The sequence below is a fragment of the Hippocampus guttulatus genome, chromosome 14, assembly GCF_054856545.1.
Source record: "Hippocampus guttulatus isolate MCC_2025c chromosome 14, RoL_Hgut_1.0, whole genome shotgun sequence".
NCBI classification, from domain to species: Eukaryota; Metazoa; Chordata; class Actinopteri; order Syngnathiformes; family Syngnathidae; genus Hippocampus; species Hippocampus guttulatus.
Window position 1 is genome coordinate 16,121,586 of NC_141274.1, and position 23,654 is coordinate 16,145,239.

At 44.0% G+C, this 23,654-nt stretch overlaps 2 protein-coding genes across 3 annotated transcripts in view; one reads left to right on the forward strand and one right to left on the reverse strand.

The window, feature by feature from the left end:
- spsb4a (splA/ryanodine receptor domain and SOCS box containing 4a) overlaps positions 1-10,566 on the forward strand; it is a 72,001-nt gene extending 61,435 nt beyond the window's left edge. For both annotated transcript variants that reach the window (XM_086130080.1, XM_086130081.1), the window contains exon 3: positions 8,366-10,566. In XM_086130080.1, coding sequence (XP_085986206.1) covers positions 8,366-8,493 — 128 coding nt within the window. In that variant the 3' untranslated portion in view covers positions 8,494-10,566. The remainder of the gene's footprint in view (positions 1-8,365) is intronic.
- Positions 10,567-11,226: 660 nt separating this feature from the next.
- The window catches only part of clstn2a (calsyntenin 2a), a 130,685-nt gene continuing 118,257 nt past the window's right edge, over positions 11,227-23,654 (reverse strand). The window contains exons 12-18 of the mRNA XM_086129026.1: positions 21,977-22,125; positions 17,842-18,041; positions 17,578-17,745; positions 15,367-15,512; positions 15,081-15,195; positions 14,767-14,957; positions 11,227-14,683 (exon numbers count right to left, since the gene is read on the reverse strand). Coding sequence (XP_085985152.1) covers positions 14,486-14,683; positions 14,767-14,957; positions 15,081-15,195; positions 15,367-15,512; positions 17,578-17,745; positions 17,842-18,041; positions 21,977-22,125 — 1,167 coding nt within the window. The 3' untranslated portion in view covers positions 11,227-14,485. The remainder of the gene's footprint in view (positions 14,684-14,766; positions 14,958-15,080; positions 15,196-15,366; positions 15,513-17,577; positions 17,746-17,841; positions 18,042-21,976; positions 22,126-23,654) is intronic.

Sequence of the window (23,654 nt, forward strand, 5' to 3'; positions counted from 1 at the left end):
GAGCTGGATCCCACCCGCGATAAACGAAAATCCATGAAGTAGCGACCAATTCCCCACGTGGGCCTTTGCGCTTGAGCAGAGCGCACTAACACACACACACACACACACACACACACACACACACACACACACACACACACACACACACACACACAGGCCAGCGATTCCAGGCCTGCAGCAGACGTGTTTATGATTAGTCAGTTAAGGTTGTTTAGACAATTAAGGATGGAGAGATCTGCTTTTGTTCTTATCAGTCTTTCTCTCTCTCTCTCTCTCTCTCTCTCTCTCTCTCTCTCTCTCTCTCACTCTCAGTAACACACACACACTCACCTGCGTGCCCATGGTGCACACACACACACACGTGCCCCACGTGGACCTTCCGCGCTTGAGCAGAGTGCCACACACTAGCACGCATAGTAAACAACACTTAGGCACTGATTTTTGCGGACTTCAAAAAAAAAAATTTTTATGATTGTTTGAAAAAATCCACAATGCACCGAAGCCGCGATAAACGAACCGCAAAATAGCGAGGGATCCCTGGAATTGCTTTTTTGACTGACTTTCGCGTGTTTCAAAAAGTGTAGAAACTTTAAAGTGGCCCTTTCAAGTATCAAGTACAACTTTATTGTCAAATATGCAGCACAGATGAAATTTCTTCATTTACTCCTTTCTTTGCTTTCATCCTTCCACTGTTTTCAGGATGTGGGACTCAAAAGAAAAAGTTTGGACACCCCTGCTGTCAGGAAAGTGGGAATGGTGTGGTGTCCTCTTTGTTGATTCAACTCAGGTGGAATGGAAGGAATGAATTTAGAAATATCTATCAAGTGTGTGTGAGTTGAGAGCAGTGCGCTATTGCACACGCACATAGTTTAGAGCAGAGATGGGCAAACTAATGCCCGCGGGCCGGATCTGGCCCGGTTGGTACAGTACACAATTATGGTTCGATGTAAATGATTGCATTCATTTCATTTGGACAGGCATTTCAACGCCAGGTGGTGCAGTTACTTGAAGTTGCAGGGCACAGGGAGGGAGTGGGAGGCAATACGGAAGCCCGCAGTAGCGCTAACTCAAGTAACTCCCGCTCGATACGACGGAATAAGTGTGTCCTCCCTGCTATTTTCTATCATTGGATCCAAAACTGCGACATGCAAGTGACTCTTTATTGCGCCTAGTTTTACTGGAATTACGAAGATTTTTACATCCTGTAGATCATGGCATCCAAACGAAGAGGAGCAGTAATGGCTCCGGAAGAGAAAGTGAAGTGTATCTGATTAAACGAAGCGGGTTCCAAAGTACAAAACATTCAGGAGACGCTTGGAGTCTGAAAGACTCAAATCGACGAGACTTCGAAAAATGAGGAAGTGATTCTTGCTCAGTCTGATTCTGGGTGTTTCCATGCTCAGAGTGAATTGCTTGCGGCTCGACAGACAGTCGAGTAAATAAACGTTTCCTGGAATGGTTTGACTGTTATCGTGCTAAAAACTTTCCACAAACTGGACCGCTAATAAGAGAGGAAGCGAGTTCCATAGCGCCATGGGCATCGAAGAATTCGAAGCGTCCCGTGGCTGGCTTCAAAAGTTCGATGCACCACATCAGCTGAGCAGCGCTGTCTTGTGTGGTGATCGACGGTAAGCTGAGTTCGAGACAGTGAGTGGAAAGAAAGCCACCAGGTCTTTTACTCGTCTCATTTTGTAGCAAATAGTCCTAACTTTGTTATATTTTTGTCATATACCTGTACTGTATGCTGCAGTTTTTGGGCAATATATTGTTGCACTTTGTTGCTTGTGTTGTCACACATGTACAGTATGTTGTTAACATACTTCAACGTTCATAGAGGACATATGCCATAGTTGTTTCACTGTTCTCATTTAAAAAAAAGTATGGTAATACTGCTTTTGTTTTGTTGATGTTTGGTATGGACTGTCAACATATACAATTTTTTATATGTACCGTATCTTGTGCTGACCCGGCCCACCTGTCAAATTTAGAAATCAATGTGGCCCCCGAGCCAAAAAGTTTGCCCACCCTTGGTTTAGAGCGATTTTAGTCTTCGATTCATTTGTCAAGCGGTTAAAAAAAAAAAAAGTAAAAAAAATAAACTGTGTTGCTTTCTTGGAACTCAGCTCACAATGGGTTGATAGCGTGACTTTGGATTGTCTGCATAGCACACGCACTGACCTGACCGTCCACATTCAGGTCTCTTCTCACGGTTTGTGCGTGTCCAGCCATTTTAAGTTGGATCACCTTGAATTCTAGGATTAAAATTACACACTTCTCTGGTGGTTAGATAAAAGATTCTTTGGTTAATGATTTTAAAAAAGAAAACAAACCTTGTTGCTCAGCTAAATTCATGCCATTTGTTTACCCTCAGCCATTTGGGGCATTTTGGAGGGCATCCGTTTTTTCCGCAGATGACGTGGGAGCAGAGCGTTTGACCTCGGACAGTGTACAGAAAGCGACGGGGAGCTGAGACTGGCTGACACAGAGGCACATAAAAATACAGCGAGCTTTAAAGACACCACCACAACACAAGACACAGTGACATTTCAAAAAACGGAGCAATTCAAGGGCTGTAATGCCCATTGTTCACTTCTCATTCCTTTATTGGAGCGTTCCTCTTCACTTGAGGAGAATTGAACAGGATTGAAGGCACGCTCGCGCATTCGTGAAAGTGCGACAGTATTTAACCCAAATAAAAAGGCACATTTCAGATGTGTGGCTTGAATGAATCTGAAGCACACAAGTCGCAGTTGCAAAGCTGCAGAACAACCGACGTTTTTCCACAGCAGCTAAAGAGCCAAAATGCAGCGCGGGCGCGAAAGGCATGGTGTCTCTTTTACGTGCGCGTGTCTCAATGCAGACAAAGATGCAAGCGCTTGCCTCCAGATATTTCAAGCTGCTGATGTAACCTCCTGGAAAGTGCCGCAATGAACTCCATCGGTTTTATTACACCTTATAAGTCCTTTGGCGCAAGCTCATGGGAGGTAAACCACCGGCATTTCAATCCCGACTGAGCATTTGAACGAAAACGAGAAATCATTTGTTATCGTCTTCAAGCGGTCTCCTACTTGCTTCCTCCTCGCTAGGTTCTCGCCAAAGCCTGCTAAGCATCACCCTTTCTTGCTATACTGAGCTTCGAGTTTTAATGAGCGCTGGTGGTGGTGTTGCTTACCAATGCTTAGATTTTGCATCAGGATGATTATTTACCTGGAAAAATCCTGAAAAAATAACCCCTCACAATGTGTATATATGTGGAGTAGATTCATATTCATGCTCAAGAGTGCATCGTTCGTATATTGCTACTAAAGTGTATCCTACTTTTTTTTTTTTTTTTTTTTTTGCTAACTCGATTTGGGTGTGATGATGACTGGCTGCATGGCTGACAGAATGCTGTTTTGTGTGAATGACATCCTCTCGCGTGCCCATTAAGACGCAATGTCTGGGAGGACTGACTTCCTGTTTATCCATTCTTTGTGTACATTATTAGTGGTCAAATTGGCTCCCGTTTCACTTGAACTGTCAGTACATCCTGTATTTCAAATGCAACTCTGTCAAAAATGTTTGAATAGTTGAGAAAGGCATCTCTGTTTTTGTTTTTTTTTCAATGTGATTTAAGGTTAAAGGGCATCATGCATAAATCACGTTTTTGTCGGGGACCTATTGCTTCTTACTGCATACATTTATGGCCTCAATCTCAAGCCAAAGTCATCACATCATGCTTGTTTTTATACTTCAAAATTGTTCTTTGTTGTAAGGTTAAACAAATACTAAAAGACAAAGTAACGGAAAACAATCAAATATTGTGTTCCGAATTTCTATCTTTGTTATCATAATTGTTCATGGAACAAAAAAGGTTTTTGTTGTTGTTGTTTTTCTGGGGGTGGGGGTGGGGAGTGGGGGTATCGTCCGATTAGGGCAGCTCGGTGGAAGAGTGGTTAGCACGTCAACCTCACAGTGCAGAGGTCGTGGGTTCGATCCCAGCTCCGGCTTTCCTGTGTGGAGTTTGCATGTCCTCCCCGTGCCTGCATGGGTTTTCTCCAGGTACTCCAGTTTCCTCCCACATTCCAAAAACACGCATGGCAGTCTGATTGAATGCTCTAAGTTGTCCCTAGGTGTGAATCTGGGCGCGGATGTTTGTTCGTCTCTGTGTGCCCTGCGATTGGCTGGCAACCGGTTCAGGGTGTCCCCCGCCTACTGCCCGAAGACAGCTTGGATATGCTCCAGCACCCTCCGCGACACTCGTGAGGCTAAAGCAGATCGGAAAATCGTCGATGGATAGACGGATCGATTGGCCGGTTAATCTGTATAATTTTTTCCCTGCCAAATATCAGAGTCCGTATCCAACTCCAAAAAATCCTTTCGGATCAGCGGGGTCCTGCTTTCTACCGCCTACCACGATACATAGTCTCTTTATACCATACGTGTGCATACTCTATTGGAGTGTGAGGTGCTTCAACATGTCCGACTTCTACAGTGTTGCCATTCCTCGTCCTCATAATCCAAGCGACAAAGATTCCCCACCTAATCTTGATCTTTTCTGAAAAACTGAGCTAATCTCAAATCCAAATCGATGCAGCGCTGCCATCTGCAGGGATCTGTTCATCATTACAGTGGTTGACAAACCTGAATTTCACTGACAAGCTGGATGACTCCATGTGGAAAAACATATTAGACACAAATACCGTATTTTCCACACTAAAAGGCGCACCTAAAAGCCTTCCATTTTCTTAAAAGCTCACAGTGCGCCTTAAAATCCAATGCGCCATGTGTATGGTTATTAAGGTCATATGTCGACCCCAAAAATGGCTCCTTGCTAGAGACATGCTTACAACACAGAGTTCAAACTTAAGGCGATCGGGTTACGCAGTTGAACACGGAAATCGAGCAGCGGCAAGAGAGTTCAATATTAACGAGTCAATGTTATAGCTTGCTGTTGGTTAAGTGAACTGTGTCGCTGTCACGCTCCGAACGAAGCGTGACGTCCTCGCTGCGTTCAAAGCAAATAATGTTTTCGGATCCCAAAATACCAGACTCCAACAAGAGCTCCGTACAAAAATGTTTAATACATCAAAAATAGAAACAGAAAACGCTGGTCAAAACAAGGACCAGGAAAACACAGAAGAACACGATAACAAAAAGCGCTTGCACAAAAGGCAAGGATGAAAAATGAACTCAAGATTATCAAAACGAAAACCGTACTCACAAAAAATATCCGACGTGCAGAACAAGAGCAAATATGACGAGAACGAGAATAATTCACACACGGGCAAGAGCAGTGGCAAGGCATACAATTCTCCGGCAAACAAATGCCAGTTAGTCGGTCCTAATATACTGTACATAGTGCAAAAATGACAGATTGGCAGAAGGTGTTCAACCAGCAAGAATGCCAAGCCCGCCACCTGCTGTCGAAACTGGATCATGACATTCGCTGCTTTATTAAATAAGTTTTACTGACATTTGATCGTTCTATAGAAACGCCACCCAACTGCTAAGCTATCTTAGCTGTTGTCGTTTGTTCAAAGCTTCTTTGATTTATGACGTGGGTTACGTCGGCGCCGATTGGTTGAACCACGTGTGCGGACATGCTCACGCGCTCACGCGCACACAGCAGAGAGCAGCGGACGTGGACTGCTGAGGCGCGCTTCACTCGAGTGGCGGCATTTCCTTGATCATAGCTCCATCAAGTGGATACATTGTAGATTGCGTCTTATCATGCGGCGCGTCCAATATATGAAAGACATTGCAAAATAGGCTATTCATTGAAGGTGCGCCTTATAATCCGGTGCGCCTTTTAGTGCGGAAAATACGGTACTCTTTATGTCAGTGGCAGTAAACGTTTGGATTCCAATTGACAAATATAATCGCCCGTGGCAGTGTTTGAGTTAATATTGGCCGGTCCGGTGGTACAGGGGTCTGCCGCATTTTGGAGGCAATACTTCAGTGGAAAAGGTCTGAGAGGCATATCTCTCGAAAATGCTCTTCAAGAACCTTGCAGTATACTTTTAATGTTAATATCATGTAGTGCCTGCTCCCAGTTGTCTGAAGTGTTGTGTCTGACGTCAATGTCAACGCAGAGGAGAGCTGATGCCGCATATCGCTTTCGTGTGAGGAGAACAGCTCACATTACCATCAAGTAGTCGCGCGTCAAAGTGAGATCACCGTGCTTGAGTCGGGGTGAGCACTTGTGTCGTTTCGATGAGCATGAAAATGTCTGTCACACTGCAAGGACAGACATGCGTGTACACACATAGGTGAAAGTTTGTGTGTGTGTGTGTGTGTGTGTTCTAATTTTGGGTCAAATACTGTATGACTGACAGCTTGATAAGCAAAAACAATGAAATGCTGTTCCACTCGATTGCGGAAAGTAACATCAATTAAGCTGTGTCGGCACCTGTTGCCATTCAGACAGCGCAAGTTCAACAAAACAGGCCCACCATTAAAATCCGAGTAAGTACATTTGTGAGTAAACTGAGACAGGATCATCATCATTTCATGTTGATGCAACAATACTTTGGTGTTTGTTCATGTGCTGTGAAATTCTCCACTTCTAAACTGTTTGCCATGGCTCAGTAAACATTGGAGACATCGGCCATTCTGCCATTTGGGTGATATTGTGCTTTTTGGACATCTTATTGAACCGTCATTCTCAGTCCCTCTCCACAAACCAGGAATGAATTAACCAGCCAGATAACAAGCACACCGGCACCTAAACATGAAAGATGAGGCAGCAAATATAGTCACACCACATGGCATTTATTTGTTGCGTGATGTGAATTATTTATGATGCATTAGCTCTGGCGGTCGAGTTAACATGCCGCACGCTTCCGGGTAGTGCTCTGATAAATCCACTTTCCATTCCTGTAAATCTTTGAGAAATGCTGCGAGCGTGTGCTTTTCCCAGTCTTCTCCTAAGCTCACATTTCCACAGCCATTGATTGAAGACTCATATCCCTTGCCTTGCCGCCACTCTTTGAATCTTTGGGCATGCTCCGTTGAATGACCTCTGTTGTCGCCTCAGCTGCGTGCGTGTGTTCTGCAACTACAGTACAAGTTACATCAGGTGGAAGGATTTAAGGACTAGTCGGACACGCATGCGCGCACACACATCACAAGACATCACGAGATCCCAAACAAGGCAGTTTGTTCTTTTTGTTCTGTGGAGGCATTTCACACACCTCCAATGGAACAGGAATAAGCTCTTCACAGTGTCGTGGTGTGAATGCTTGTCTGTCTCTTATGTGGCTGAAGTCTGCATTTCGTCCAAAGTCAGGTGAGATAAGCCAAGGAGGACGGCACAAAAGGCCATAAAGCATCAACTCTGTGGGACGAAAATGTACACAGTCATGTTACGTAAACGACTGTGGTTAAATGACTCAACAGCCTCATGAGGCTCATTGATATCATTTGCTTGCATGCTAATAGGTTAGCACACACTGACGTGACATCACACATGAGCTATTGTGCTCATTTGCTCTTTACAAGTCAACTCAACTTTTGCCATTCACCCAAAATAATAAATCCAACCAAATTGCAACGGCAGAATGGACTTACATGGGCTATATTGGTGCTAGATCGAGGGAAAAGCAGAAACGACTTTTAGTTTCACCTCAAAAGACTACAAACAAAAATCCATCCGTTAACTGAGTTGTGTATCTTCATAAGAAATTCCACAAGATGGCGCCAAAGTACTCATTTTGTTGCTATGCCCTGAGCAGAAAAACAGAAAATTGAGCAGCGTTTCAGGGAATAATCGACGATTGGTTCCCCCAGGAGAAAAAAAAAAAACTTTCATTGGAAATTCACAAATGTGCAGTTTTTTTCTGTCATCCGCTCCACCCTAATTAAAAAAAAAAAGAAAAAGAATGAGGAAACAACAGCACTGGACTGTACACTGAACATCAACACACACTAATAAAGAATGTAAAGAAATAAACTGCCTTTATAAAATGCAACCGCAGTAGATTGGGACAAGGTTAAAGTCACATCAACAATTTACATGTTTAATGTGTGTTTTTAAGAGACGTGGCCTCGTGAGTGACATCACTCCAATAACAGCTCCTTTTGTTCTGTTTGTCCCCCTCAATATATGGCCAAATGCTTTAATTCCTCCAATTTTTTCCCACATCACTCATTTGAAGCCATTTAGCACAAAGGTGGGAAAATTTGACCCGATTGGAAAAGAGCGAAATATTCCAAACGTGCAACATCACAGCCCATTGCTCATCTGCTCCACTCAGGCCGAAATAAAGATTTTCATCGTGTGAGTGTGTGCGTCTGGTTGTTTTTTTTTTTTTTTTAACCAACAAGGAGTCGCCATCTGCTGCACCCTTGATAACCTTTGCCCTCTCTCCACTTCCTCTTTCAGCGGAGCCTCTACCTCTGACGGACCTGTGCCGCCGTGCGGCCCGCCTAGCGTTGGGCCGGGAGCGCCTTCAGGAGATCGAGAGCCTCCCCCTGCCCGAGTCCCTCAAAAATTACCTCCAGTACCAGTGACTGACACCAGCAGAACCCACTGGCACCGCGAGGACTCACACAGCCGAGCAGCAGGTGGGCAAACGGCAGGAAGCCGGAAGGGAAAGAAGGAAGCGCTTGAAAGAAACCGAGCAGACGGAAGAGGTGACGGGTCCCGAGCTAGCGAGCTGCAGATGGATTCACTGGCACGCGAAGAGAGCGGCGTCTGGAGCTGCTCTTTGGTTCATTTTTGGACTTGAAGTCAGTTATTGACGTGGGGGGCTGCAGGGCACTATCGCCACCTACGGATCAGAATCGAAACTGCAGAGAAAGCACGCTCGTCCCACCCCTGGAGGCCTTCCGGATGAGTCAACGAGCGCCAATGCAGGCGACAAGAGAATCGGAACACACCATTTTTTTGTTTTATCTCAGCGACCAAAAAGCTCTCTTTGGGTTCAATATGGCAACATGTTGCTCAGATCTGCATCGCCCTCTGCAGATGTCTTACATGGCTGCTGCCATGTAGCTTACTGACCTACTGGATCCATTGAGACCAATGCATTGAAGCACAGCAAAAAAAAAACAAAAAAAACCTGATGGGTTTTTGAAACTTCTTTCCACATCAAGTCTTAATTCTTGGAGCGATGTAGTGTTTTATTGGTCCATTGAAATCAAAACAACAGTTGTCATGCATTATCAGTGAAGGTATTTACTTTGTAAATTGATTGAAAAAGGCTGCTGCTCTGATCATTACTTTTGGGAAGGTCTGTCAAAAAAAACAACCAAAACTGACTGACATGGTATGTCATGAACACCATTTGTTTGTATGTGTGTGTGTGTGTTTGTGTGTGCGCGCGGTCATGCATGTAAAACTACTACTGAGTAATAGGACCATATACTGTATATATATATATAAAAATATATATACTGTATATATGTACTGTGTGTATATATATATACAGTATATATATATATATATATGTACAATATACATATGTGTAGATGATATACATGATATGTATATATACACACACATATACATCTACAGTACATGTATGTGTGTGTGTGTGCGTGCGTGTGTAGATGATCACTGTTGCATGTACGTCCACCTCTTTTAGTTGCTCTTATGCTCAAAAGGACCACGGTTGAGTTTGAGTCGATCCGAGCTGAGTGGGCAAGAGGCGGGGTCCACCCTGAACTGGTTGCCAGCCAGTCACAGGGCACACATAGACGAACACGGTTTCACGCTCACTTTCACACGAATGGAAGGATGAGCGGTTCAGCAAAGAGATGGATGGAGGGTGGGGACTTGTGAAATATCTATTTTTGCAAGCCCATCGTCTTCTGACGATAGTCTCATAAGTTCCACTTGTTAGTGCTCATTGTTACCCTTTTCATTTGTTTGCACAGCATGCCCCGAATAATCATCCATACATTCCACTGAGCACATGTTAAGAAAATCCTTTCATGTTTAAGTTGCACTGGACACGACACTAAATGTATTTGGACCAAAGTTTTCCATGCGAGGAAGCAACATGGAGGTGTCCACACACATTCATGAAGTTTGCGTCGAGTATCTTGTGTCTGGTGCTGCATTCTGAGCTGGAGACACCCCCAGTGCAGTGCTTGCCTGCGAATGATGGCAGTAGAGGGAGGACACGACGGCAAGTTGGAGAACTTTTAGATAGGAGACTGGATCTGTTTTCAAGACCAGAACCGACAAAGCTGCTCTGCTAAGTAATTATGGAACTTTCATAAAAGGCTGAGAATGGACATTCAAACGTGACCTCTCGTGCCATAGCCGTTTATGACCGAGAATGCAGATGACTATTGCGCACACACACACACACTGTAGACCCATCATGTTCCATTTCTGAGAAAAGGCTTGAGTCACTTTTTTTCCTTTTTTTTTTTACATTGGACTTTGTATTATTATTATTATTATTATTGAGTGTGGTGAGTCTTATTCAGATGTCAATAGTTTCTTTTTTAACTAATCATTGATGTTTCATTCAGGTGAATTTATTACAAAGATACTGGTAATGAAGGGAGGAAAATATAAAATTTCTTTTAATGCTGCTTTATTATTGTTATTATTAAAGATGGCTGGTCTGGCTATGTGTCCTTGTAGAATGTATGGAGAGACGGTTGGTGTCAGATATGAAATGTGAATAAAAGCATAACGTGAATTGAGAAAATATCTGCTGCAATGTTTTATTGTTATTTTCTGTTTTTGGAAAGGTGTGGGGGCACAGCTCGTGATCACAGAGTAGCTCGTTGATCCATCCATCCATTATCCAAGCCGCTTATTCTCAGGAGCGTCGCAGGCGTGCTGGAGCCTATCCCAGCTGTCTTCGGGCAGTTGGCAGGGTCCATCCTGAATGGCTTGCCAGCCAATCGCAGGGCACACATACACTAACCATTCGCGCTCACAGTCGCCGGGAGGGACAATAGAGTGATCAATCAACTTTCCTGGCATGTTTTTGGAATGTGGGAGGAAACCGGAGTACCCAGAGAAAACCCACGTAGGCACGGTAGTGCATGCAAACTTCACACCAGCCAACTTGATTAATGTTAATTTTTTTTTTAACCCCCACCCCCCCAAAATAAAATCTTCAGAAAAAAATGATAAACCACAGTCGCTTTTCGACAAGTATCTCTGGTCGCAGGTGAGCTCTCACCCAACTGCCTTTCAGCGAGATGCCCAATCCTGGTCACCAGTCAATTGCGGGGCCCGTTTGGCATTGTTCTACATATACGAGTGAGGCGTGCATGTTAAATTCTAAATTCTTTATTGGGCAAAATACAGAAAGCAGTGTGATGGCCACTACAAAGGGAGAAATATCCAACATTTATTTACAAATAAGAAAAAAAAATCCCTAAATATATATAGAAAAGAACTGTTCACAACTTCTCCCTTACAAGGTTCGCCTCATGTATGTAAATGTCTGTCAGAAGCACAACTTGACAAATGTCTCACATTGATGACATCACAACCAGGCCAACAGGAGTTCACAAGAAAGGAGAACTACTCTGAGATTGGATTATTATGGTACAGAAATGTCTTGTGAGGATATTGACGTGCTAAAGAGTTATTTTTGCAGTTAATTGAGAGAACAATTCTTCTGTTCTTAAAGGGGACCGCACTTCTTATGGGAAGTCTTAACATGTTGCGAGGAAGAGAGCAACACTTTTAACACTAAGATGAAAACAACTCGTTTTTGGAGTTTTCTTTCTTGGAGGCACTGGAGTGGAATTCAAAGTGAAGACATCAGCTACAGGGTGACCTCTAAGTCTTTTATCTGCTCGACTACATTCAGGACACCAGCTTTCCGACCTTGTGACCTCCCAACAACATTAGTGGCTCAGTATCCGTTGGCAGAATGCTAATCATCTCAGCGTCAAGGTAGTTGTGGCAAACCAAAGGAGCTAAATGATAACTGAACTAACTGCGGTGCCTTGAGATACGACTGCCCCAACTTTTTCCCCCCCAGATTTTCTTGCTTTGACTTACATAGAACAGCTTGCAAAACGAGCGCTGTACAGTGGCAGTTTGAACACATTGGAAATGGAGACTATACAGGAGGTGCCCTAGTTACGAACATCCGGAAAAAGAACATTCGTAGATACAAATAACCCCTAATTGATGTCAGAAATGTACATAAAATGCCAGATTGTGAACAGCCGCATCCAAATATAGTTCCACTTTCTGTCACAAGCCCGAGTAGCACCATTCCACGCCACTCCTGGGATCTGGATGAAACAACAACACTTCGCCCATCAGAGTTGGGCTTGACGAAATTTCAAAGTTACACTTAAAATATGCCTGATGTACAAACAATACGGTTTACAAGCAACCTCTCGGAATGCTTTGTGTTCGTATGTGGGGCCTTAACTGGACTCACAGGCGTCGATTCTTAAAGGGAAAGGGAACCACCAAATGTTCTTGACAATAAGATGTTCTAAGTGCCTCCACTAGTCTATAAACATGGCATTCCGATTCATATTATGGTTGTGGAATGTGAGTGAAGTAGCAAAATCCAAACCATGCCTCACCTGTTTTCTGAAGCTGAGCCATGATTGGTCGTTACCTGAGCAACTGTGATGTCATTTTCAGTGGACAGAAGGTGGAAAATAGTCACCCCCTGAGATGGACAAAAACGGGCAGATTTTGCTGCTTAACCCATATTCCAGAGAGGCAATATTCATCTTATGTATGGACATATGTCTACTGTACTGCCCCCAAGTGCCTGAGTTGTGCGCACCAAAGCACAGCACATTGTCCATTGAATTGATGCAAAAAAGTGGCAAAAATGGTTTGAATGTAAATTCTATTTCATGATGGTATTACTGGATGTTTTTATAAAGCATAATATGAGAAAGTGCTCTTTTTCTCATCACAAACATTTGAAACATTTGCAAAAGATGATTTGAAATGAGCGTTTTGAATGACAGTCATATCTCGAGGCACCGGTGTAGTCGTCGTGTCCGTCTAGTCCCAAGGTTTTACAATCGCGAAAAGTAGGTTTCTCTTTATTAACGGCCATGCACTGGGATGTTTCTGAGATACAGTAAGTGCACAAAGGGTGCCACGTTTGAGCTGAAGATGAAAACAAGACACGCACTAACTGACAAGTGTTTTACAAACTACTCTAAAAGCCAAAGTTTCGTTACTTCCCATCTCTGGTGGTGCAAAGACCAACTCAAACAAGACTGTGTCTCTACAATGTGTGCAATTGGAAATCCACTGAACTTACATACGGACACAAGTGGTTCTCTTTCAATTGCAATCTTAAAAACTCTACAGAAGTCATCTGGAAAAAAAAATGCATTTCAAAAATTCACTACCCACAATAAATTCGGGATATTTGGTTTTGTGGTGAAATTACAGGATGAACCTAACAGGAACACTATTTTTAATCAGACATGCAAGTCAGCCTTTCCCAATTTTTTTTCCAGAAATATTATAGTTATAAATTGAAACACATAGTCATATGCGTATTGCCCAAAGAATGAAAATCTCTTAAAAACCTGCTGTGCTGGAAAAACAACCCTAAAGACGTTTTTGAAATAGGCGTGAAAAATACTTTTAGGGACACATGTCGCCAAATTTGCTGTTGACCACAAGTGTAATTCTGTTGTGCGAGTGATTCCCCCCTTTTTTTGGTATGCAATCAATCAATAAATAAATACCACTGCCCAAGTGCACTTCAGTTATATTTCACTTTTATGTGCAACAGCTTTTAATAGAATCATTGAGTCTGTTTTCCCCGATATCCAAGCGCAGTGTTGACATGCACTTAATTTGACAGAGGCTTACTATAATATTAATATTGTAATATTGTTTGAGGACAAAAAAAAACGTTTTTGATTAACTTTACACTACTGTATTTTACTGTTGGTCATGACAGTGATACTTGGAGAGCACAAGTTTTTGTGATAGGCAGTACTTGGTGGAAAGTGAACCACTGCCCTCTAACCTTCACATTTGACCTATTAATGAAGATGTCCTGCCGTTTAATGTTTTAGCTCCTTTTTGCAGGACTTGCTGTTTTTCAACAAAAAGCTGAATGGCAAAATTCACAAGGACATCCACTTCTTTGCCTTTCTGTGACTCTTCCAGTCTCTCAGCTGTAACCAGCTACTGACACTAGAAGAGTCTCACAACAAGGCATAGAAGTGGACCTGCTTGGGCATTTCCGTGGCACATTTTTGGTTGATACTGAAATTTCACCCGATATTCCTAGCTTTTTATGAGTAGTGCATGATGACTAGGGCCCCAAATATATACTTTAACACCATGCTTGTTCATGACTGTAGAAGCGGAACCCTGCCAGTGCCAAGGTAACAACCCAAGACTGCTTGGCGTTCCTTCATCACCAGTTAGACTGCAGTTCAAACTCTGTCCAGCAGGGGAGAATGTTTGCCAGGAAATAACAGCAGGGGCCCCTCTGTGTGTTGGGAGGGGTGGGGGGAGAGAGAGAGAGATGCATCCAGTATACAGTATGTGCAGAAATATGTTGCTTGTGTGTGCTCAGTAAGTTGTGGAGGAAATGCGCCACTTGAGTTTCCTCTCCTTTGCCGTTTCTATCTCCCCCTCATCCTCATCGTCGTCATCGCTGTTATCCGACTCTGCACTTGCCATTCCTCCCACGTGTTCTTCATCCTCTTCTTCCTCCCGACACAACTCGCCGCTCGCTTCTTCGCTGAGTGCTTGAGCGCCTCCCACGTTCTGATTTCAAAATCAGAAATGATGTTGACGTGGAACGCTTTTCCAGTGGCGGAAAGTAATGAAGTTTAAGGTGAGGCGGTTACCTCCATGGGGTTGACCGTGATGTTGAGCGCAGACTTCTCCCAGTCCAGCTCGGGCTCTCTGGCTCCATCTTCTTCCTGTCTGCAGTCCTCTTGATGAGTCGCGTGGATTCTGTACACGCCGATCACCACGATCACCACCAGGGCAGCGATGCACACCACAATCACGACTGTGGCTGCTGGAGGTGCTGGTCCTGGCCAAGAAGGAAAAAGGAACATTTGGGGATTTGCTGGAATTGCGTTGTGATATTCTGTGTGATACAGTATGTTGGAACTTTTTGGAAAGTGTTGACCTTAAGAGCCAGTCCAAGTCTTACCTGACGTGTGGGAATGAGGCGCATGTATCATGAGTGGCTGATGACGGGGTCTCATGTACTGCGCCTGAGCGGCCATGACACGCTCCGCTGGTTTTGCGTGGTGAATAACACTGACCTGAAGTGGCACAAGAACACTCGCCGTCGTACAGATTGCGTATGCAAGAGCATCGAGCGGAAGAGGGTGAAGATGGCAAGCCGCTCAAGATAATCGTTTGGGATCAAGAGTGACGGGTCCTCAAAGGCAGGCAGAGAAAAAGTGGAGCTAGCATGAAAAAATGAAAATAACCTCCAAGATGAATTCATTGCTGGTGTAACGGCCGTTAAGTTCCGAGCAGGTGAGTCGGAACCGTCTTTCAGTCAGGGTGGCAGGTCGCCAGTTCCTGTAGCGCACCTGACGCAGTGCCTGCTCATAGTGCGCCATGGAGTCCACACCTTGCGCACCCACACACACACACACACACACGCACACACACACACAAATCCACATTAACACAATAATGCTTTCACGTAGCATAATGACAGATTCCCAATCAGGAAATCGCAGAATTGGGCAGAAAATGATTACAGTAGAGTGTCCGCCCACAACCTTGCAGATATTTGACCATTAGCATTTACAGTATGCAGGCAAGTCCCGATGAGTAGTACGAATGTAGTGACACGCTGGCAGAGAAGGTCTCCAACTGAACTCCAGTGTAAGTTCGATGTCTGCGTTGAAGGTTGTAGTCGTTCGAACGTTGCTGTAGCTCTCTCTGCTCATTTTCTTTTAGCCCCACAATTGTGTTTCACATGCTACTATGTTAGCATGAAGATGTTTGACGGAATACCGTAATTTCGTTCGATATTTTGGCGTCAAAAGAAATGTTTCTTTCTGGTCTCTCATTTTTGCTGTTTTTCACCTATTGCAGGGGGTCTGGTACATATCCCTGTGGTTCGCCTCTCTGTTGGAATACAATTCAAGAGTGTGTTGAAATCAGGGCTTAAACAAATGCATCTAAAAATGTACAATCAAAGATGTTTACAATATGTTCAAATGGTGAGTTAGATAAGTTTAAGTGTGTGGGAGGAGTATTTTAAGGCTTAAAAGGAAGTTGTTTTTTTTCTGTATGCTAACCCTAACCCGCGGTGAACAGGGACCACTGTTACTTCAACCACTTTTACTCAACGTGGGGACAAAAAGCCAACAATTGCACAGTGTAATCTGTTGTGCGTGTCAGATTTAGGGGGAAACAAACAAGTTTGAGATTTCTTTTTTTGAGGGTTTTTTTTTTTGTATGCCAATTCTCCTGTCCATACAGACCACCGCGAAAAATTTCAGAGAGCTTTTACTTTTGCAGATCAAAGAGATTATTCACCCTTTCAGGGACAGCGGTTACTACAGTGGACATCTTATCATGTTATCAGGTTACAGGTTATCATTATTGGTGCATGAAATGGTTAACTCAGTCACACTCTTCATGCATAGTGAGGGAGGAAGAAGGCTCTTTCGGGTGATGAAATAGTCCAGTAACTAGCAAAAGTCATGACATCAATGGACGTTTCGAGGGCCCAAACCACAAATAATGAACCACGGCCGTAGTTTGCGCCGTCTTAACGTCCTATTCGCAAAGCAGCTACGCACTACGGAATTTAGGATGGGATGTCACGGGTTGTCATGCGTCCCCGCAGAGAAGAGGCTTCCACTGCGTGTGACTATTTGCGCTGCCATTAGTAAAAAAAAAAAAAAAAAAAGAGTATTCAGGAAAGCTTCAATGAGGCGAATTTGAAAAATGCATCAAACTAAGATAGCAGCTATTAAAAAAAAAAAAAGGTCAGCAGCAAGCTTCTGGGCTCTCTGGCCTCCTTGGAATGTCTCAGGAGTTAACGGAGTGATCTTCTCTGCTGGCCTAATAGGAAGTGTGATGGTCGGCCCCCTTAGGATGCTGGAAGGCGTCCAAATGACCTCTGCATCGTAAGTGGAGTTTTTAACAGACCTTTTCCTTCCACTGTCTTAAAAATAAATAAATATAAATAATAATAATAATAAAGAAACAGTGCCTGCAGCAATAAAATAATCCCAATGCAAGACAATTCAGCATCCTACAGTGGAGGAGGGACAAAAACAAAACAAGGAAGCTTTAAGGTGATTCGCACATAAGGGAGAAAGACTCCTGGTATGGGCGTCATCACCATCCCCTGATCTCAACCATATCGCGAGCACAAAAGCTGTCGTGTAGAATCATTCTGTCAGTGTTTTATTATTATTTTACTGTTCCTGTATTAAGCTCAGTGTTAATGTTTACAGTGTGCATAAGGTATCATAGATTACAGAAAATATTTTTTAGCACTACAACAATGTTTTTAATGAACACCAAGGCCTCCTCAGGTTTTGGGGGGGGGGGGGGGGGGGGGGGTTACTCTGTGGAAAAAAAAAAGGCTGCAAACATTGAATCCACAATGAACATGAAACACAAAGATTGAAGACGTGAACTTGCCGAAAGGCAATATTTGCAAAACTAACCATATATTGACATTCCCGAGGTGGAGTTGGTGGCGTCCAGGTGTTTTCCCAGCAGAGCGCTGTGATGAATCTGCAGGCTCTCGCTTTGGGGATTCAGCTCGTCCCCAATCACCAGAATATCACAGTAGTCCAAGTTATGCATCACCTCCATAACAGCTGGCCTGTGGGCTGCATGGGTGGACAAAATCCAACAATAAGCCCCTCCCAAAGAGTACCAACAACGCTAGCTTAGACGTTTGCTGCACATTCCGTCCGACATCTCACATCCACCAAAGCCCTTCATGACTGTGCTGGTGATGTAAAGCTCCTTGAAGGGTGCCACGCCTGGCGGAGCACCAAGGTCAACGGCGGCTCTGACGAGTCGATCGGATCCCGTAATGGTGATTCTCGGTTCACTGGGCGGCTGCACCACGACAACCGCCTTGACGTCTGGGACGGACAGACATGCGTCCTCGCCGAAACACCTGGCGCACAAGCGGGAGCACACGGCAACTATTACTGCTTCAACGGGTGGATTGGCTTTAGCGGTGTATGGTCAAACCGCGGCATATCGGGGGTTCATCGTTTGCTACTGATTTTGAAGCGATAATTGTATTCACGCCTTGCACTGCATTCTTTCTCTCCGTCCACACAATCACAGTTTTCCCACAATTGCACATTTCCCAGCCCCAACTTCCCCCGCATTTCCAATTCAATAGAGGGGTGAGCATATTCAACGCAACGTGTTTCATTCCCAGATGAAATTCTAAATGTTTCGCTCCCTTTGCCATTCAAGCTGATCAATTCCTCTCACATAACTTCCACGTTTTACCCAATTCTAAATTCCCTATTCTTTTCCAATGACACATTCAACATGTCGTTCCCGTTCTAAATTCAAAATGCTCAACCCCACTGAGAGAGAACTGCAGACGCAAAGGAATATTATAAAATCGGTGGTTTAATCAGTTTAATGTGTGGGAGAACAATAAAAAGGATATTTTGAAATGGTTTGTAGTTTGTCTTGCTGTAACATAGCACTTAAGTGTGTCTTTCTGCAATTTTGTCCACTGAGCGCTGACGATAAAATGTCTTCTATTTCTAATCTATGTTGACTCTGCAGGTGTCAGGAAGATGAGTAGCAGGACAGACTTCACAACGTGGCTGTCACAACGCTGCCTTTTCTACAAACTGTATTCCTCACTCGAGTGTTTTTCCAGCTAACCGAATCGAATTTCAGCCATAGCCCGTGAATGCAGTGTGGGCTGTATTTTAGACACTGTAACTGTCTAAAATACAAGGTCAAAATTGCTCCGAGTTGATGTCACACAGAGTCAGCCGTGTGAAAGTGGAGCAGCTTGTTGCCGTGTGCTGTTCTGAGGGCAGCGCAAGTGTGAACACGCATTGAGAGGCGGCGCGAGCCTCTCATTTTTTTTACGGCTGTGACAAACAAACGTGAACCTGGCCTCAGCGAGGGCCTAATCCACCGCCATGAACAGTCCCACTATACTTAGCATCCTGCAGGGAGAGAAACAACGTATGTGAACTCTGTGCACTGTATTTGTTAGAGAGGACTCAGGCATCTGCCGGTGTGATCAGATTGTTTACAGCCGTCTGTGAAAAGTAAAAGAAATAAAATACATCTTGCATATAACTGTGAGCACACAATTTGGATCGAGCTAACAGTATAACGCAGTGGAGGTTCTGGATCAATTTCACTGAGGGGGCCGGGCTGGGGCCAGGGGTTTTGATGGGGGGGGGGGGGGGGCACATTCAACCCAGGGCTAAAAAGACAGATTCAAAATCTTATTTGACTTTTTATTTCTTCAGACTTTGAAATTGTAGTCATAACATTACAGTGATGAGAAAAAAAACAGTATTAGGAGGGCTAAAATGTCTACAAGCGTAACAATACGTCTGTTGAGAATATTCAAGCCAGGGGATGATATGGTACCAGCCTGCCGGGGACAAAAATTGCAAATACACTGAAGCTAGATGTTTTACATGCATATAATTATCCAAATTTTAAAAGGCTATGTCTTATATATTGATCCTGTTAAATAAAAATTAAAATAAAAAGGGAGACTAAAAAAGTTACACACACACGCAAATAGCACTCGTGTCGTGGTAATTTCCTTCTCTGCGGACTGCTTCTCATTTTCCCGCTCATTTTTAAGTGGCGCAGCGCACTAAAGGGTCCGACTAGAATGTTAAATCACGCACTTTGGTTCCACATTTCGTGTCGGCGACTCGGCGCGACTGCGTAATCTACGCTCGGAGGGGGGGGGCCAGAATCAGTGCTACAGGGGCACTGGCCCCCGTTGCCCCCCCCCAGAACCGCCACTGAGTATACGGCAAGATTCTGAAACTCACGGCCCGTGGGGCATATTGGGCGCTCGTTTGAGGGCCCCCCGCCATGATATGAAAGTTTAATGTTAGTGCGGCACCCGCGAGTTTGAGATGGATGCCGTGTGCATTAGCACCGCCTCCGTGTTAAATAGTTAGGCCTGTCTCATTCAAAGGCTGACTTTAGCGGCAATGTGACAGTGCCCACGGTGCGTCTTGAATACACACGTAAGCCATATATGTGAAAAACTCGCCGCCGCTGATGCTGCTGAATACACATTTAAACAGATAAAGAACATGCCAGTGTGGTTGTCACCGGATCCAGGTGCTCCGTTACACACACACAGGAATGGGGAAAATCAGTGCTAAGACTATTACACACAAGCGAAGTTTTATGTGTATGTGTCCGTGTTATTGTTAGCTCCAGGCTAGTTGTTGGATTCACCTGGGCTGCCACTGACAGGTGACCGTTCGCGCGACGTATCGCATTATGTTACGTTAGTGAATACACTCGCTTCGCCGTCGGCATGGCCCAATGCCGCTTGTGCTTTTCTTTACCAGATATCTAAAGTTAGCTTGAGATTCGATGATGATCGGTTGCTTTGTTTGTCTGCTTTGCATTGTGTCCGTTGTGCTTTATGTTTGCCGCTATGCAATGTCGTGCGCTATGCAATCGCAGTCAGTTACCGTTCGCAATCGGCAATGTGGGCAGGAGTGTTGCTAGAACAGTGGTGTCTTTGTTTGGCTCATTTTGCATCGTTGTCATGTTTGTCCAGCTGCAATTTGATGTTTGAACAAAGTACATTGCGTTGCAGCTGGCGTAATCATGCCGGCGCTCCACTTCCGGGTGACCTTTTGGGACTTGTAGTTCTTTTATTCGAGTCGACTTGGTATGTTTGTGATGTATGGTTTCTTAGGTTTAAAATAATGGATAATGATGACGATAATAATACATAGTGAAATCATGGTTGATTAAAGTATTTATTAAATGTATTGTTAAAATAGAAGTATTAATTAATGTCAATTCTATACCTATTTACATCGTGATGCAGAAAGAAAGATATATTCAATTTACTGCATTTATGTGTGCTTTAGGTTATTACCTGCTTCTGCTACTGCTACTGCAACTACTTCCGTTTCATCTACTACTACGACTACTGTGTGTGTGTGTGTACAGTGTTCCAATAAATGTATCAAAAAAGTACAGAGTGATCCTTCCATGCTGGCCGACGATCCCTATTCAGAGGGCCGTGAAAAACGGAATCAACCGAACACTAGCCAAACTTTTCAAACTACATTTTTTACATTCATTTAATTTAATATTAAGGAGTGACCCCTGAACCCCAAAAGACCTCAGTTTCCTGAGTAGGAAGAGTCAGCTCTGTCCCTTCCTAATCAGGGCGTCCGTGTTGGTAGACCAATCCAGTTTATTGTTTAGAAGAATACCCAGGTACTTGTAGGAGGTCACCCTCTCTATGTCCGTACCCTGGACGTTCATCATATGAGGACTGTCAGCCAATTAAAACACTCAAGAATACAGTACGGTGCTGCCTTGAGGTGAAAAGAAAGGGAAACGCCATTCATCCATTCCAGCCGCCCATAACTCCCCTGCCCCTACCTTCCAAAAATATCTCTCTGATATTATATTAGCGCTTTGCTATGAGACAATGCGAGGCGTCATTGGTTGGGGGGCATCAGTTGCACGAGGCAGTTCATGTTCAAGGAAAACAAGACACTTCTCGGCAAGCAGTCGCCAGGCCGTAATGGACCTGTCTCCTTGCATGCAAGTATTGATTAAATTACATCCCTCTATAGACTCAGAGTGCGTGTCCTGTCTCTTGTCGACAAAAGTTGTCCTTTGACATTATTTAAAAATATATATATGTAAACAAGGCCAAAAAAAGTCTCCTTGATATTTATGGTTACGTGTGGTAGTCATGTTTAATTAGCATACGAGTGCTCCTCTAAGAGAACTGCTTTGGGCTGCCATGCCTGAAGACACTTCTCGGATGCCTGGAAACAAGCCCTTTCCAAAAATGGACGCATGCATTTCAAAGAGAACAACAGAAGCACTCACGACACAGTGGTGTTGATGCGGAGCCGTCGCAAGCCCGGCGTTGGAAACTGGCGTGAGTTGATGTAGGACACCTTGGTCATGGCTGTGTTGACGCTGTCCAGATCCTCTCCTTCCATGACCAGCATCGACTGCGCAGGGTTAAAATGGAACTGGAAAAAGAAATGGGGAAAAAATGATTCTGAGAGATGCCGAAAGACCTTCAAGATTTACATTGCGCGCCATACAAATGCAACAAGGCATATAAGGCAGATAAGATAAGATATCCTTTATTTGTCCCACACCGGGGAAATTTACAGCCTCCAGCAGCAAGAATGTGGGAAGAAAGAAGAAAAACAAAACCAAACACCGTTCAATTAAGTGCAATATAAATACAAATATGGATAAGGTCGCAGTGCTATTAACAATTGTTTTTCATATCATTTAATTCATTTCTTTTTTTTATTCAGCAGCCTGACAGCAGTCGGCAGGAACGAGCGGCGGTATCTCTCCTTCTTGCAGCGCGGGTGTAACTGAAGGAGCTACCTAGTGCTGTCAGGGCGGGCTGGAGTGGGTGGGAGGGACTGTCCATCATAGCTTTTAGCTTAGTTAGCATCCTCCTGTGGCCCACCTCCTCCAGAGTGTCGAGGGAGCAGCCCAGGACAGAACTGGCCTTCCCGACCAGTCGCTGCAGTCTCTTTCTGTCCCGGGTCGAGATGCTGCCTGACCAGCAGACGATGCCATAATGGATGGCCGAGGCCACCACCGAGTTATAGAAAGTCTTAAGGAGTTTTACGGAATACATCACTCACTTCGTTCGTGCTATTTTTTATGTATTTATTTATTTATGCAGTGTTCCCCGGGTGAAGAGAAACAATCCAGAGTGAGTCAATGACAGCACAATTGCCGAGAGACACCACAATGAAACTCCTCAATTCACTTCCTTGGCACCATAGTGATCCTTTTACATTGGGCTTGGCTTCCGACTGAGCACATGATTAACCAATGGGTGAGATTTTCAGCAAAGAATGGAGGAAAGGTTAAAAAGAAAATCCCCTCATAGGTGCCAATGCAAGTGACAATTACGCTGGAACATTGCTTTTATTTGCTACCTTAATATGCGTCACCGATGACTTAACAAACGTATGAAAGTAATTACTGCTCCTACCTTAGCTTTGGGCCAGTGAAAGGCTCTAAAATGATTGTCATCACGGAACTGTGACATCCCTGCCTAAATGAAGTCTTTATGAATGTTTTTATTCTTCTTGAATATCTTTGCGGAAATATGCTTTTTTTTTGATCGAAACATTTGGGATATGTACATCTTTACATTTCTAAAATGTATTCCATGATCATTCTAACTTCCTAAACTCTTGTTTTAGTGTGAGGTAAAAGGAAGGAGACCTTGTTCCTTTCTCTCTCGCTCTCTGATATGGTATTGTCACTTTACTGTGAAGTGCGGTGGGCGGGGGGGGGGGGGGGGGTCGCCAGTGTCACGAGGCAGGTGAGAACTGCCTATGGGCGTGTGTGTACGTATACATGAACAACGCAGCGCGCCTAAAGGGAAGTGCAGTGGTACCTCTACTTACAAAATTAATTGGTTATGGAAGAAATTTCTTAATGAGAAAATTTTAGAGACGTATTTTCCGTGTGTGTGTGTGTGTGTGTGTGTGTGTGTGAAAATGCTGTTCTCCTGAAGGTT